Genomic DNA, 17,393 nt, shown 5'->3' on the forward strand with positions numbered 1-17,393 from the left:
ACTTTGCTTTCTTATAGAACATCGAAAAATAATCGACACGTGTTTTTTGTGTCGGCAATGGTGAAGATTTAAGGGTAGGAATCACCCTTTGAACGTTAGGGATGGTCTCCAAGCATAGACAGAAAACAACCATTTAATATAGAAGAAACCATACTGCCATGGGCGTTTTAGGACAGATAACACTGTTCAACAAATTTTGATCGAAAGTATGTAAATTCTTTGAAATTGCGATTTTTACATTCATTTAAGCATAATATGAAAGGAAATGGTAATAAAAAAATTATTAGCTCAGGTTGTGAAAAAACGCCCTTGTACAACAGTAGCTGTATATATACAAATGTATTAATATTTATAGAACATTTAAGCAAAATCCTTGTAAAATCCTACATTTTACTACTTTTTTATCTATTTTACTGTGATATGATAAGCTGGTGAGTTAAGAAGTACCCTAACCTATAGCTTTCTATACCTTTGTACTTCCGTTTTCAAAATTGCGCAAATACCAGTTTCACAGCGATACAGAAAATAAAGTAACCGTGGTCAAGTTAAACGCTAACAATTCCGTAATAAAAATCAGTATTAACATCAAAACATAAAAATATGTACAAATACCTTTTTGTGCAAAACTACACTGCAATGTAGACAAAAGTTTCAAGTAACCACTTGTACAGGATTATGTTTATTTTATTTTGAGTGTCTTCGCTTGGCTTGCCTTTTGTAGGTTACATCTGGAGCATCCCTTGCAATAGTCCAACAGTAGTCGGCCAATATGTTAGAACTCCACTTTCCCTCATATCTCTTCTCCATGGCTGGAATATCTTGATGGAAACGCTCACCATGTTCGTCACTTACTGCTCCACAATCTTAGGGAAAGAAGTCTAGATGTGAATGAAGAAAGTGGAGTTTCAGAGACATATTGCAACCAAGATTTTTGTAGCACAATAACAACTTTGCTACCAGTTGTTTGTAATTTGTTGCTCGGTGTCTTCCCAAGAACTGTGAACAAACACTCTTCAAGCTTTCCTACGCAGCTTTCTCCTCACCTTGGAGAATTTCGTCGAACTTATGATCTTTGAATAGTTGCCTAATCTGTGGCCCTATGAAAACACCCTCTTTAACTTTGGCATCCCTTAATCGAGGGAATTGTCCTCTTAGGTACTTATAGGCCTCATCGTCTTGGTTCATGCTCTTAACAAAACTTTTCATAAGACCTAATTTAATATGTAGAGGGGGAAACAAAATTCGGTTACGATCTACCAGTGGTTCATGCTGCACGTTTTTCACTCCCGGCCGAAGAGTTTCTCTGGTACTCCAATCACTTTTGCGGTAATGAAATCCACGATCTCTACTGTCCCATTCACATATAAAGCAACAATACTTTGTATACTCTAACTGCATACCTAGCAACAGTGCTATTACTTTAAGGTCACCACAAATGAGCCACTGAAAATCGTAATATTTAATGGCTTGAAGTAAACGTTTCAAGTTTTCACAAGATTCCTTCATATGAACTGCGTAAGCTACAGGAATTGAAGGAAGCTCATTTCCAATATGTAAAAGCACTGCCTTTAAACTCACCTTGGACGAATCTATAAAGAGCCTCCACTCCGTAGGTTCGTAATTAATTTTAAGTGCCCTCATGGAACCATTTACATCTGTACATGCCACAAGTGTGACTTCCATAGTAAAAAATGAAGTGAACATCTTCTCCCTATTCCGATACACTGAAATATTTACTTTTTCCTGCAATAAATTCCATTGCTTTAAGCTTGACGCTAAAATTTCAGCTTTGCTTTTCGAGAGGTCCAAGTCTCTGATTAGATCACTTAGTTCCTCTTGAGTAAGTCTATGTGGTTCACATGGAGGTTCTTCTACAACAAACGTAGGGTCCTTCGAAGTACTTGATTCAGGAGCTTCAATTTCTTGATCATCATCAGAAAAAAGATCATATTCTTTAGGTGGGTCAGGAACAGGTAGTCCTTCTCCATGTGGAACAGGGCGCATTTCAGAAGGAATGTTAGGATAGACCAAGGCCCGCTTCTTCTTCGTGGAAATTCCCTTCTTGACGGAAGGAACCATACAAAAATAACAGTCTCTGATGTGGTCGCTTGGCTCCCTCCAAATCATGGGCACTGCAAAAGGCATTGAGGCCCCTTCCCATTAATCCAATTTCTTAGATTGCTGGCACAAGTGTTACACACAATGTGGGGTGCCCAAGATTTATCTTGGTCTCCAATTTTACAACCAAAGTAATATTGATAGGCTTTTCTTATTAGTGGTGTTATAGTCTGCTTTTGTGAGGAAAATGTCACTTCCCCACACACGTAGCAGAAGCTATCCGCACTGTTTACACAATTTCGCGGGATTTTTGTTTATTGAAATACTCAAAATGTTACTTGAAATAGCTCCGACAACTATTTAAAAATATACATTCGAAATATCAGTATTTTTGCGTACTTGTAGTTGTATTTTCATGTCCTGCACTACACAAACGTCACACCCAAAACGCTGATAACTGCACTAAACCTGTCTTTTCTAACAATAACAGAACACTACTGAGATAAGGAACACAATGAAACCAAGCGTTCATATAGTTTCTCCAGTGTTGCCAGATCAGTGTAACATTTTACCCCAAACGAAGCGAATATATTTATTTTTAAAGCGTTATTATTAGACATGCCTGTAAAACGAAAAGTAGAGCTAATATTCGAAAATAACTTTCAAATTCGTGATCAGCACCACAAAATCAATAAGAATTAGCTGATTTTGTTCAATTTACATTTTCGTTGTTGAACAGTGTAATTCAGAATCTGTCGGAAAAATTAAAATTCAAAATGGCGGATCCAATTTACTGATTACAATCACAAAATGTCTTCTGGTTTGAAATTCTCTGCAGTTATCCAAGAACAATTATAGTTAGCAGGGATTACTACTAGTAGGTTGCAGACTGATTTGAAATCCCTTTCTATTGATTTGAAACCCCTTTATTTTAACGGAATGCTTGATTAAAGTGAGTCTCTGTACCTCTCCCTATTCTTCAAGCTTATGTATAGTGAGTTCCCTCGCCTCTCACTATGTCAGAACTTCACATATTCTCAATTGTTATAATTATGAATTAATTGAGAAAACGCTTCACAGTAATGATATTTCGTTTAAAAAAATGAAGTTGGCATAAACATTAGAAATCGCTTCACAGTAATGATATTTCGTAAAACGAAAATGTTGGGTTAACGATATATTAACATTGTTTACACAAGCTCACCTTATTACAGCAATAACTGTGAAATATTCGCAAAATGCAACACAATCTTCTTGCAAATAACTGTTTTCGTATCATGCATATCAATAAGATTTGCAAATCTGGGAGAAGAAAACCGATTATGAATCAGTGATTGGATCTTAATTATATAATTACGGAGATGTAAATTTATGTTATGGTTGTAGAGGACAATATCAGTATAATGTCTCAAGAAGTTTTTCCACGGCCTAAAGACGAACACATCAAGAGGCAGAATACTACCAGTTGTTAGTGCCAAATCGTTTCTATTTTGAGGTACTCTTTGTTCGTAAAATAGGTTGAAAAGTTGGTTTATTGTGACCACTCCACGAATCTAATAAGAAAGTGGACTTTGCTTTAGACGCTGGGAAAAAACCTCTTGAAACTATGATCTCACAAGACCTGATTTTAACTTTTCGGAATTTGATGTTTTCACAAGGACATTTAGAGATTAAAAGAGGTTGTTTTGGACGATAGGGTCAAATATTCCATTCTTTTCCTACAAAATAGTTAACAACGGTAATAACAGAACACCATTTTCAGAAAGTAAAGGCTGTATGATGTAGCTGTAAGTCATAAATTTATTGAGTATGCCGCACTCTCTACTATTTGTGTCTCTGTAAACGATACTGTAAGAGATGCAGAGACTCGCTTTAATCAAGCATCCCATTAAAATGAGTACAGCAAGGGGTTTCAAATTGGTCTGCAACCTCCTCGCAGTAACCTCTGCCAACTATAATTGTTCTTGGCTAACTGCAGAGAATTTTAAACCAGAAGACATTTGTAATTATAATCACTATATTGGATCCGCCATTTTGAATTTTGTAATTTTGACGGCAGATTCTGAATCTGCTGTCCTAAAACACCCTGGCAGTATGGTTTCTACTAAATTAATGGTTGTTTCCTGTCTATGCGTAGAGACTACCCGTAACGTTCAAAGGGTGCTTTCCACTCTTAAATGTTCACCATTGCCGAAACAAAAAAATACAGGTCGATTATTTTTCGATGTTCTACAAATGTGAAAAGTTTCATTCCAATCGGTGAGTGACACTTCCGTAAGTCTCCTTGCTAGTGTCTTTTAAGAATATATGACCAACTGAAGTTTTAACATTTACTTAATTATAAAATCTAATAATTTCAGTTCAGTAAATGGTTCTACCACTGTTGATCTTTTCAATAAAACTTTTTGGTCGTTTGATACAGTGTTACTCTTAATAGTTTTAGAAAAAACTCAATTTCGAGAACTAAATATCCATATTATTGATCGAAATGTTTGTTTATAGTTTGTTCTTTTAGTAATTTTGTAGAGAGAGATAAAAGAAGTTATTTTATGGTGGAAATAATGTTTGTAAATAAAATAACGAATTATGCTTGTTTCCATATTTTGGGCTGCCTTAAAATAAGGAATTTTCTTAAAAAATAGTTTTAGAAGAAATTTATATATAGTTAGGATGTTTTTCAAAGAAGCTAAATGACCACAATGAAAAGTAACGTTCATTACTTTTCTTTGCCTATTTTTACTCCTGTTTATTTATTTTTTAATGTGTATGTTAGAGTACACTGGACTGGGTTGCCACAAGAGCTTCCCACACGAACTCTATAACAAAGAAATCACCATTATTAAAGGTTATAAGTACCCATTTGATATCAAACTGACGTTGCATACTTATATCACTGTTACTACCATTAAATCAGGGATGCAAATAAGCAACAAATTTTATTAGCCCAAGAAAAAATCTACTAGCTCACATCCCACAATAGAAATCATTTACTTACCTTTGGTATGATATTAAATACTCGCCCGCACTGATGAACCACTCGCTCTGGCCGAGTATTCGAGTGGTTATTTCCATCCCTGCATTAAATTCATTATTTCTTTTGTTGTTGAAGTTCAGCAGCGATACTTTTGAATGCCCAGTTGAAGATAAGATTTGAATCACCGTAATGCGTTCAAATTTCAATTCTCTCCCATCTAGAATGGAAACCGCAACCCGTGGACCAAAGGTGTGCGCACTAGCCACTGTACCAGCATGGAGAGCTATTTCTGCTTATAGCATTGTATAAGTGTTTCGTAATTTTACACCATTTTATTTTTATTAACTATATGTATTAGTTTTATGTAAAAATCATAATTACTCGCAATAATCAGTTAATTTTCCCATGCTCGTAATTGTATCCATTAACTGTTTACAGTTTATTGCATAATAAAAAAAAGTTGGCATTTTTAGTCTTAATTTTAATCAATTAATTTTGAAATTCTTTTTAGCCGTTACTTTTTTTGGTGCTTTGAATTTTAATTGAGTCAGTTATTTTTTTTCTGAGCTTCATTTTTTAGTTTTAATCTGTTAATATTTTCATTATTTTTTTTCAACTTTGCAATTATTACACTTCTCGTTTTAAGACGAAAGTTGCAGTGGTACTGCAATCACCCAAGGAGGAACACAGTATTAATGGATAAGGAAATATATTTGGTTTCCTCTACGGGACATAGCACAATTAAAGGGAGCTATCTATTTTCGAAATTGTAGTTTCAACATTAAATAGTGGGTGATAGTAACACTAAGTAAATACTATTATTTCTTAATACCGGAGTTAGTATTAACATTCAGTGAATGTTCCCTACAGTAGAAGTAGTTATAATAAACACACTTGCTGTGATTGTCTTAATATATTCAACTACTTTACAGATACTAAACAGCACTTGTCATCCCTTTCTGGGTGGGCGTAATATTGATCGTATGTTAGCTGAACATTTCATGCGTACATTTCTTGAGAAGAATGGCTTGCACCAGAGAAATGATCACCGTGCTTATCTTAGGCTGCTTGGAGAGGTTGAGAAGTTAAAAAAGCAAATGTCAGCAGATCATAACAAGAAGTCCTTCTATATTGAACGTTTCATGGATGACTTGGACATTCGTGGGGAAATGAAACGGTAAGAAGATAATAGTATGTGTACATGAAGCTGTGAAACATTCATTTTAAAATTTAGAAAGAAAACTACGAGTAATTGTATTTGAACTGAAGAAGTACTCTGTATTAGAAAAAAATAAATTATTTTTGATAGATTGTACTATTAATATTGAACAAATATTTGGATTACTTGAGTACCTTGACATGCCTTGTACAAATAAAACAAAATAGTCCAGCATTGTTACTTTTCCATGAAAGACATTTGTACTTTGTCCTGTAATTTATACTTCAGAGTAGAAGTTCAAAACAATAATTTGTTTTTATCGCTTCCTTTAAAAGTGACGGTCGTTTATATTGTAGATTATATTGAGAGCTTTGGAGCATGTGCCGATGTTTAAAGCAAGTTTAAGGCTGTAATATGGCACATTTAGCTTTAATTATAATTATCTATTCCATGCTGTTGAAACAGTACCTTGGAATTAACTTCCAGCGTGTAAATATACGAAATTCTAACATCTTTTCAAATAAAAGGGACGATATCAGTGATTAAATTTATACTGCAAGGACCCATTGTGTGATAGTGTAAGGTGAGGTAATTTTGAGTTTAACGTCCTGTTGAGCAGCGAGGCTATATGACACGTGGACCTATTGATTAACGTGCAATCCGAACCACATGAGCTTCCACCGGGAATCGAACCCGGGTCTCCCACGCCAAAGGCGCGTACGCTAACCACTTTGCCACGGAGGAGCTCTGTGATAGTTTAAACAATACCAAATGCGTGTTTCTTATGTCAGTGGGTAAAGAAAATATCAGATGTTTCGTGTCCTAGAAATCGTAGCAGTTGGATGCCGATTAAAAGAGCAAGAGCACATGGACGATTATGTACAGTGTTACAGATTTCCGCTGACCTTCTTGGAACTAGTCAATGTGGACGTACTCTTCTGCATTTTAGAATGAAACCATGGAAGCGTCGATAAGTATTCGCTCTAATAACTATACACAAGTAGGCTTTGTGGTGGATAAACACAGTATGTGTAGATTTTCTTGGGCTTTTCCCGTTCCTTTTTACTTTTTTTGTTCCACCATTTCGTTTATTATCATCACCGTTTTTCACAGCCGTGGGCCATAATCGTAAATAAAATAAAATAAAAGTATTAGAAAGCTTACAGCAGCACATAAAGGAAAAGCATCAGAAATGAATAATTGAGCATCTGAAATGTTGACAATAAGTTTGCTTGAAGTGAAACATCGGAAATGAAATGGATTAGTTACAGGCAGACCTTCGGTTTTTACAGAAAAGTGTCAATTGGCACAGAGATGTGAAACCGCTTACCAAACCAAAGTTACAATGGCAACCCAACACTTTAAAAGATTAATACACAAATAGTAACAGGGGCAAACAAAAGTTAGTAAAAGTACTTTCGTTAATGAGAAGCATTCCACTCTGTTCAAGGAGTTCCATTCTTTGACGGCGACGATTATCAGCACATATTGAAGCCCAGAAGACATAGTATGCATTCAGATGTCCGACGATTAACAAAGGTAACTTAAATTGATTCTAGAGTTGAAGTTCTTTTATCAAAAAGGCTTCAAAGCGAGGAATATATAACAAATAAAGGGTGATGTAGTGATGAAGGAAAACTCAACCGCTTTCAACCTGGAAGATGTGCTAATATGCCGGAAATTAAAGCAACGAATACACCAATAGTTGCGCTGTCAGCATTGCTATCATCATTAGCATTGTCAGGGCTAACCAAAACCTGGCAGCGAGCGATCAAAAATAGTTTTTTTTTTGTTCCGTAAGATGACTGCTGAATGCGTTAGTGTTCCATTGAAGAAGCATGTACTGAAAACTTCTACATTGAAGACAAACTATGGCTTATGAATCAGTTTATCGTTCGGTGACTTTCCATGAGTTCGTCTTCTATCATACCAAAAGTATTGCTGACTTGTGAACTAATAAGAGATTTCGATTTCCTCTGAGGGAGAAGAGAGTCGTTAAGACGACGAGAAATATACTTACAAGTAAACCTTACGTTTGGGTGAATCGAGTTGCTAACTGAGACACATATGAGAAAGTAGTACTAATTGTGGCCAGTATTTCAGTGAAGTTATAGGTGCGAAGCTCCAGGGGTTTAGGAGATACAACTACCAGAACATCACATGGAAGTACAGAATAGTCTTCATACAGTTGGAGGTAAAAGCTCTATAAGACCTCTTGTAACGACAAAAGGTAAATAAAAAATATATAGGTACATATTAGGACTAGGGGGAAGTCATATAGTAAGGGTATACCTGACGGCGGCCATCTTGAAAGCCGCCATTTTGAATTAAGATTAAGTTTTTAAAATAGGAATAGGGTCATATGATACATGATTTAAGGCGCAAATTTAATCAAAAGAACAATGGTGTCGTTAATGTTGATTTACGCGCAATTGGTAAAAAGTTACAGGGAAATTAAATATTGTTGCAGCATATGTATTAGTCCTTTACCCCACCTTGTAAATTTTGTGTTAATGAAAATAATTAAATAAAAAGCAGGTGGATAAATATTAGGTCTATGGTAAAAGTTGCCTTGATGGAGGCCATCTTCAAATCCGCCATTTTGAATCAGACAAAAGTTTTAAACAAAACGCATAACATTGACACCTCATTAATAGCAATTATTACTCCAACGGTATAACCATTTTTGCTTTATCATTAACCAGCACAAAATTAAATTGATCGCTCCTTACGACTACTGCTTTGACGGAAATGTTAACGACAAATGTGTCAAGTATAACTCGATTGCCTTTGTCAGGTGTGCTCACTGTGAGCAGAGCATTTGTGCAAGTCATGCACTCTTTTCTGAACTACATATTGATTGTACTAATTGAGGATTTTTCTGCAAGAAAGGCCCAAGTTCAATTACGACTCAATTCCATTTTGGTCATTTTTCCTTAAATTAGCAACTTGTTTACGCGATAACAAATGCTGGTTAATGATAAAGCAAAAATTCTTATACCGTTGGATTTATGGTAAAATTTGCTATTAATAAGGTGTCAATGTTATGCGTTTTGTTCAAAACTTTTGTCTGATTCAAAATATCGGATTTGAAGATGGCCGCCATCAAAGCAACTCTTACCACAGACCTAATATTTATCCACTTTTTTTTATTTAATTATTATCATTAACACAAAATTTACAAGGAGGGGTAAAGGACTAATACATATGCTGCAACAATATTTAATTCCCCTGTAACTTTTTACCAATTGCGCGTAAATCAACATTAACGTCACCATTGTTCTTCTGATTAAATTTGCGCCTTAAATCATGTATCACATGACCCTATTCCTATTTTAAAAACTTAACCTTAATTCAAAATGGCGGCTTTCAAAATGGCTGCCGTCAGGTATACCCTTACTATATGATTTCCCCTAGTCCTAATATGTACCCATATATTTTTTATTTACCTTTTGTCGATACAAGAGGTCTTACAGAGCTTTCACCTCCAACTGTATGAAGACTATTCTGTACTTCCATGTGATGTTCTGGTAGCTATATCTCCTAAACCCCTGGAGCTTCGCACCTATAACTTCACTGAAATACTGGCCACAATTAGTACTACTTTCTCATATGTGTCTCCGTCAGCAACTCGATTCACCCAAACATAAGGTTTACTTGTTAGTTTTATGCTAACAAAGTCGATGAGTTAGCCTTAGGCCGCTGCTACGAACAATATACAGGTTTTGGATTGCGCACTAGACGAGGCAACGATTTGGGTTTCTGGTTTTGTAATATTTGTTTCTGTAAGTTCTGTTAGGTTGTAAACGTTAGTTGTCTAGATTAAAACAAATCTCAACAAGTGGACATTACAAATGCAAAGTGAACAGAAAGCAAGGTTGGGATGCTATCTCAGAAACAAGGTGAAAAAATTTTATGACATTTTTTTTACACTATCACCAACGGTTGTGTTTACATTTACTTCAGGTTCTGTGAATAAATTAAATTATCTTTCCTACCGTGTTACGAATTACAATGACCATTTATTTCTTTAATTTTGTAAATATAGAATCCACATTAGGTTCTTCATACAGAATATTTGGAACCCATAGAAAAGAAATTATGAACTAAGAGTATGATGTGATCTTTATTTTATTCCAAAGCTTTAGTGGATTTTTTCTTTGTTTTGTCATACTCCTTGTTCAAAATAGTATTTTCTAGCCTGTTTGAATTTAGATAACTGAAACTGTGAGATACTTGACATTACAACTCTACAGTAGTCTCACGATTATAAGATGAGTAGTCTCGCTGTCGGTGCGTGTGTTTGCTAGGTTCGAAGCCTTTCAGAGCACATGGGGTGTTCTACAATTTCGAGTTGTGGTTCGAAACTTTTATAACGATACCAGGTTTAATTCATCGCTGTTACTAAAGACGTTTTACTCATTCAGAACATTCTCAACCCTTATTTAAGAGTACAGAAGCAGGTTTCATAAAAAATCAGACAAAAATCAGAATTTCTTTTCTGAAAGTAATAACATTTCATATTTTCAGATCAGATATGGAAACGCTATGTAAGCCACTGCTTGAAGATGTTCGTCAGATTTTTCAAAAATTTCTGAAAACCTCAGGTATGTAGATAAGCATTATTGAATAGAAGAATTTACCTTATAACTCTTGCTGCTGGATTCTAAAAATAAAATTTTCAGTCATTTATTTTCTTTAAACTCTACAGTTTGTTGAGGACCTTCGTGCGAGAAATTCTGGTTCAGTTTACTGTAAAAAAAAAAAAAAAAAAAAAAAAAAAACAATTATAACTGGAATTCCTTAAGGTGTGGCTTGTGTATGCCGTTGTAAGAAAAGATATCCTTGTTAATAGGAAAGGAGTTTACTCAGGTAATTCAAAGTCAGTTTTCTAGCATGGTGACGTAGTGCTGGTAAAAGTCACTGTTACAGTTCAGTGTCCTCGAAGAGAGAAATGCCCAGAATACCAAAGGATAAGATAAAAAAGCATACTCCTATTATGGAGCAGCATTTTATACTGAAGTTGATAAATTTATATTGAGCCGAATTTGTATGTGCTACTTACCTAGGAAATGCCATATTTCCACCACCGGTTGCGTTCTGCAGGCCACATCTACTGACTATTGCCTGGAAACGGAATTTCCATTTCAGGAGACTGTGTTGGAACTAGATCATGGGTGTTGCATCCCACTCCTCTTTTTATGCATTCCACAGGCCGGAGACGATGCAGACTCGACAATGGGACAGGCGTCGATAAGGACTCCGAAAGCAGGCATCTGGACTCTTTAACAGTGATGTCAGAGGAGAAAATTGCTGCATTTTCAGTTTCCTGTTCCATACAGCGATAGAATTCCAGCGTTGTTGTCACTTTGTGGATAACTTGTCTTGGTGCTGTTCAACCTCATTCTCGTTTTGTCTGTATACAATGCTGGGATTTCATGCGGATAGATTTCAGTCAGAACATGTGTGGCATACGCAGTAATAATTTTTGCGTTTGGCTACTCGAGAAACCGACCACAATCATGGACCCTTTTGGGAAACACACTGTGCATTGGCAGAAGAACGTGCCTCAGCCCTTTGTGTCAACAGGTCTGTATGTAATTGCACGAACTTTACCACAGTCTGTGAGGTAAATGCACGCCTCTTCAAGGGTAACAAGAAACTTTCACCAATCACCTGCGGGCATTCATACAGCCTCCTGCGTCGTGGCAATATCATTATGATGCGTTGCTCATGCACGGAACAATATCACATTTCGCTCAGCCGCATGACAGAGTTTCAGGGCGTGAACACTGCTCTTTCGAACGACCGTGAGGCGTAAATACCTGTGAACAACGTGGTTGATTGTCGCTTGCGGTTTGCAGCATTCGTTGTCCATCATATGCTGTGTGGGTAAATTTTCGGAGCTCGCCATATGCCGAATCACCCGCAATAGGTCCTCTGCAAGGGAAGAAGGGCGGTTTCGGTACTCGCGTCGATGTGGTGGATCCAGAACTCTATATTGAACATTTGTGTATAATACGATTCATAGTGGCACAGCCTACACGAAAATTATGCACTTTACTCATTTATATGATACGCGACGTCATGAACTTAGCTTCGGGAAGGCCACGATGAGCTCTTCTCGGAATCTATTCGGTTTGGGCCACATCAGCCAACTTGACCACACTGGTCAACTACGTGACTAGCGAGACACAGTTGCTTGCTTCGTGGCATCTCACAGCGATGGGTTGCATATGCGCGGTACAGTTACACATTTATTGCAGCTCAATATATACTTAGCGCTCACTGAATTGCGACCACCTTCCACACAAGAAAGTGTGGCCAGTAGCCGAACTGATTATATGAGCACCTCGACTGGTAGTATTCCAGCGAAAGAATGGATTCGTGGTTCCATGTTGGCAGACAGTACATAGTTATACTGGAAGGTGGGCAGGATTTATCTGCATTCCAATAGGTCATAATTGTGGGTACTCTAACAACAAATACGTCAAAAACTCACACAGCAATACTAGTTGGATGTGTGAGCTCCTATGTAGTGAAGGTTTACAAGGAGTTGGAAGAAAATGGGGTAACGCTCTCCGAGGGAATGAACTGCAGGGGAGTGCGAAAGTTTAAAACGAGGACGAGCGTCGCGTCAAACAACTCATGACAATCAAACGAACCATCAGTACCCGGAATTTACGTGAGTAATACAATAGTAGATGCACAACACCCATATCCCACTCAACTATACCGCGCACACTGGCACGCATGAAGTTCGACAGCAGTCAACCCACTCGTCACCCACTCCTTACCGTCACCACCGACTTCGTCGCGCTTGGGTACAGGAGCACGCTAATTGGACCATGAATAATTGGAAAATTGTGTGTTATTCCGATAAAATAAGGATTGTTCTACTCCTCTCGGACGTGCGTGTGCATGTGTGGCGTCAACAGCACGAAGCTATGGCACCTCCTACATAGTACGTAATCTACAGGCAGATGGGAGCATCTGTATGGTTTTGGAATGCTTCTATTGATATGGACCGGAACCGTTAGTGTGCAGGGACTACAGTGAGACATATCAGCCAGAGTTAATTTGAATTGAACTGTTTCTAACTTACCGATCCCAGCACTACGTTCACACCTAGCTTAATTATTAGACAATTGAGCGTTGCATAGGATTATATATATATATCAAAATGCAATTACCATATACTGTTCATTTAAAATGTTATCGGTTTATTGCAAACATTTAAAATTTGTACTGGCAACGAAAAGCAAATCCCAAAATTTCAGATTTTTTTTTTAATACAGGACCACTGGAGATATAGGACATTGAAACATGCCAAATTTGCACAATTCCCCAACTTTACGATTTTATCAGACCTTTGGGAGCGGCTATAGGTCTGTAAATTTTTGTGTATTAACATATGATCCCGGACTACATGCACACACAAAGTCAGACCTCTACCTCAATTGTTTCCTCTTCCCAAACATGTCTTCAATGTCCAAAAATGTTGCTACTGTACGCCCTGATTTCACCCTCTTCAAGTAGTTTTTGGCAAAAATGTTAAGAGATCAAAGTTTTACCTCTGCACTAGAGGGAGACGTCCAGCAATGTTCAGTTTGGTAGGACAAATACATGCAGAGATATTCAAAACAACGTAAACGCCTAACATCGCAAAAACGGAAAATGGCGGCAGCCGCTGCGTCGCTATCGGATATTATAAAAAATAATTAATTGTGGTTTTGAAGTAACCTGATATAGGTTTAACATTCATGAAAAAATTAGATTCTTTTTTAAAAAAATGGAGCGCCAATTTTTCTTTTTTCTCGATCACTTAGCATGGATTGACCCATCTATGACAATGTGATAAATAGCTACAAGGGCAACACCAAGTATCTTCGCATCTTATATTCCTTTTAGAGCAAAGTGTTATATATAATTTCATAAAAGTGGTTGTGTGTGTGTGTGTGTGTGTGTGCGTATTTACAATTTTGTTTCGGGGGGGGGGTGGCTTTGCCTGAAAATGTGAAAATTCTGCAAGATATTTCATATACTTTACTATAGTAAGTAAGATTTCGGGGAGGGCTTAAGCCCGGAAGCCCTTCCCTAAATACGCCATTGCTGGTATGTATGACGATGGGACCGAGATTGAACATTTGTTAAAAGAAAAAAAAATAATCGCAATAAGGGAAGCTTTTGTTCATTTAATTGATGTGAAGAGAGTGGATTTGGTTTCCCACGAATAGCCTTATATTTAATGCACATATTCACTTTCGCACAAGGAAAACTTTCTTACTTTATACGCAGGAAATATATGCATTAAGTTTTCAGCTTGACTTTCTCACTTCAACGTAGAAGAAAAAATAAAATATATTGGACTCGAATATATGCATGGACTCGAATGCAAAATCAAATTTATGGCATAGTAATAGAACAGATAAAAGAGGAGAAAGAGTGGAAGATCTAATAATGAATAATAATTTAACAATAATCAACGAAGAAGGAAATCCTCCCACTTATAGAAGCAGTCAAGGAGAGTCAAATATTGATCTAACAATAGCATCAACGAAGATGCACAGCCTAATAAAAAATTGGAAAGTTTTAGATGCGTCCACTGAAAGTGACCACAATATAATAATCTTCGACATAATAAAAACAAAAACTCAAGAAATAGTCACAAACAAGGGAGAGGAAAGATTTCTATATAACCCAGATAAAATAAATTGGGAAAAATTTTGGAACGAAATAAAATTACCAAAAATAGAAGATGGGAGCAACCTAGATCAACTTGGCCAACAGATAGAGGAAGCAACAACAAGTGCAATAAAAAAATCAACTAAAACTAAAACAACAACTACATTAGAAATAAATAATAATACATTTTGGACAAACGAATTACAAAATTTAAAGAGGAAGACAAGAAAAGCGAGAAAATTATACCAAAATACTATAGATAATAATCTAAGAGAAAGAAGGTTAAACAAGTACAGAAATTTAAAACAAAACTATCAAAATAAAATAACAGAAAGTAAGAAAAGAAGCTGGCAATCTTATATCGAAAAAATCTGAATATAGATCCGTGGGGAGAGCCTTATAAAATAATAAGCAAAAAAGTAAAAACACCTACCACTCTTTCAACCTTCAGAAAACAGGACGGGACGTACACAAAAAACTGGAAAGAAACAGTGGAATACCTGATGAACATCTTGCTGCCAAAAGACGATCAGCGGGAAGACAATGAAACACAGAAACAACTACGAAATTTAATGACGGTGACTCCAATAAAAGATAAAAATGAAGAAGTTAAGAATGAAGAAATAATAAATCACATTAAAAGATTAAAAAATAAAAAGGCACCAGGTCCAGACTGCATAAAACCAGAAATTTATAAGAAAAACGCGGATAAATGGGCACCATACTTGTCAAAGCTGTTTAATCTATGTTTTAAAAAAGGACAAATACCCAGAAGATGGAAACAGGCTAACTTAGTAATTTTTAAGAAATCTGACGATAAAAAAGATGACGATCCGAAATCCTATAGACCTATATGTTTACTAAATATTATAAGCAAACTGTTTGAAAGAACAATAACAGAAAGGATTAATCGGACGAGAGTTTTAGAAAATGACTTATTACAATATGGTTTTAGGAAAGGAAAACACAGAAACAGCTATTAAAAGAATGATAGACCTGATAGAAGAGGGAAAAGTAGAAAAATATCAAGTAGTGATTTACGCTGACATAAGTGGAGCATTTGATAATTTATGGTGGCCAGCTTTCTTCAACGAATTAAAGAAAATGAACATCAGTAAAACACTGTATAATATAATGTTAGATTACTGTAGCGGAAGACAAATACAAATACAAACACCGGGAGAAACCATTAAAACAATAAGCACAAAAGGCTGCCCACAAGGCTCGATACTCGGACCCTTAATGTGGGATGTTACACTACAGCCATGTTTAAATCACTTAAATAATATGCAAGAAACAATCGGTGTTGTGGGTTATGCTGATGATCTGGCAGTTGTATTTTCAGCATCATCAAGAAATGAAATAGAAACAAAAGGGAAAATAGTATTAGCAGAATTAGATAATTGGTGCAAAGAAAATAAGTTAAATTTATCAGCAAGTAAAACTAAATACACGGTCTTTGGTCAAATCTTAAAGAGGGATCCAATAATAAAAATTAATGATAAAAAAATTGAACACGTAAATGAATTCAAATATCTTGGAGTATGGATCGATAAAAAATTAAACTTTCATAAACATATAACAGAAATAACAGAAAAAGCAAAAAAGGTAGCCAACAAATTACTAACAGTTGCAACAAAGGACTTTAGATTGGACCAGAAGATTTTCAAATTATATAACAAGACAATTTTAATGGCAATCTTACAGTACTGCGTGGGCATATGGGGACACCGAATTTTTATGAACATTAAACTAAAAGAAACATTGACAAGAGTACAGAGACTTATTTTAATAAGGGTAAACAACATAATGAAGACAATCCCAGCCGAAGTACTGCAATTACTTACATATGAAGAACCGATACATCTCCAAATATTAAGAAAATGTATCAAGACTTGGATCCAAAATAAAGAAATGACGAAGATATTAGAAATCACAGGAGAAATACCAAGCTGCGATGACGATATTGAAAGAATCATTCGAACAAAATGGGAAGAAGAATGGAAAAATTCCAGGAAAGGTGCCAGGACTAGAAATATTATACCAGATTTAAAAACAAGAGAAAGGATGGGAAATATAAGTAAAGATGTGATAGAATATATATCAGGACATGGACCATTTAAAACACATTTTAAAAGACTAAACTTACAAAACGATGATAAATGCTTTTGTGGCGATCTTCACACTCCGGAACATATTTTCTGGTCTTGCGACAGATATATAACAAACAATACAATAAAAGAAATAAGGAATGAACTGAAAGAAAATAGCATAAAAACGATCATAGAAGAAGAACATAAAGTAGAAAAATTTAGTACTCTGGCAAGGCATGTTTTGGAAAACCTTTGGAAAGAAAGACGAGAAGAAAGAAGAAGAAGATAAATTTTGTGTGATACACTAAAAATAAAAATAAAATTAAATAGATTTGATATCAAATAAAACAATCAGCTCTGAGGAAGCCAAGAGCTAAACACTTTATCTGCTTAGTGTTTTAGTGTTAGTGTAGTGTTGTAGTGC

The 17,393-nt window shown here is 35.9% G+C and overlaps 1 protein-coding gene across 2 annotated transcripts in view; it reads left to right on the forward strand.

The window, feature by feature from the left end:
* Window positions 1-17,393, forward strand: part of LOC145680969 (heat shock 70 kDa protein 4L-like) — a 331,629-nt gene that overhangs the window by 169,893 nt on the left and 144,343 nt on the right. For both annotated transcript variants that reach the window (XM_081752187.1, XM_081752188.1), the window contains exons 5-6: window positions 5,965-6,209; window positions 10,722-10,798. In XM_081752187.1, the coding sequence (XP_081608313.1) occupies window positions 5,965-6,209; window positions 10,722-10,798 (322 nt within the window). The remainder of the gene's footprint in view (window positions 1-5,964; window positions 6,210-10,721; window positions 10,799-17,393) is intronic.

This window comes from Thermobia domestica, chromosome 3, assembly GCF_964235325.1.
Source record: "Thermobia domestica chromosome 3, izTheDome1.hap1.1, whole genome shotgun sequence".
Lineage (NCBI taxonomy): Eukaryota > Metazoa > Arthropoda > Insecta > Zygentoma > Lepismatidae > Thermobia > Thermobia domestica.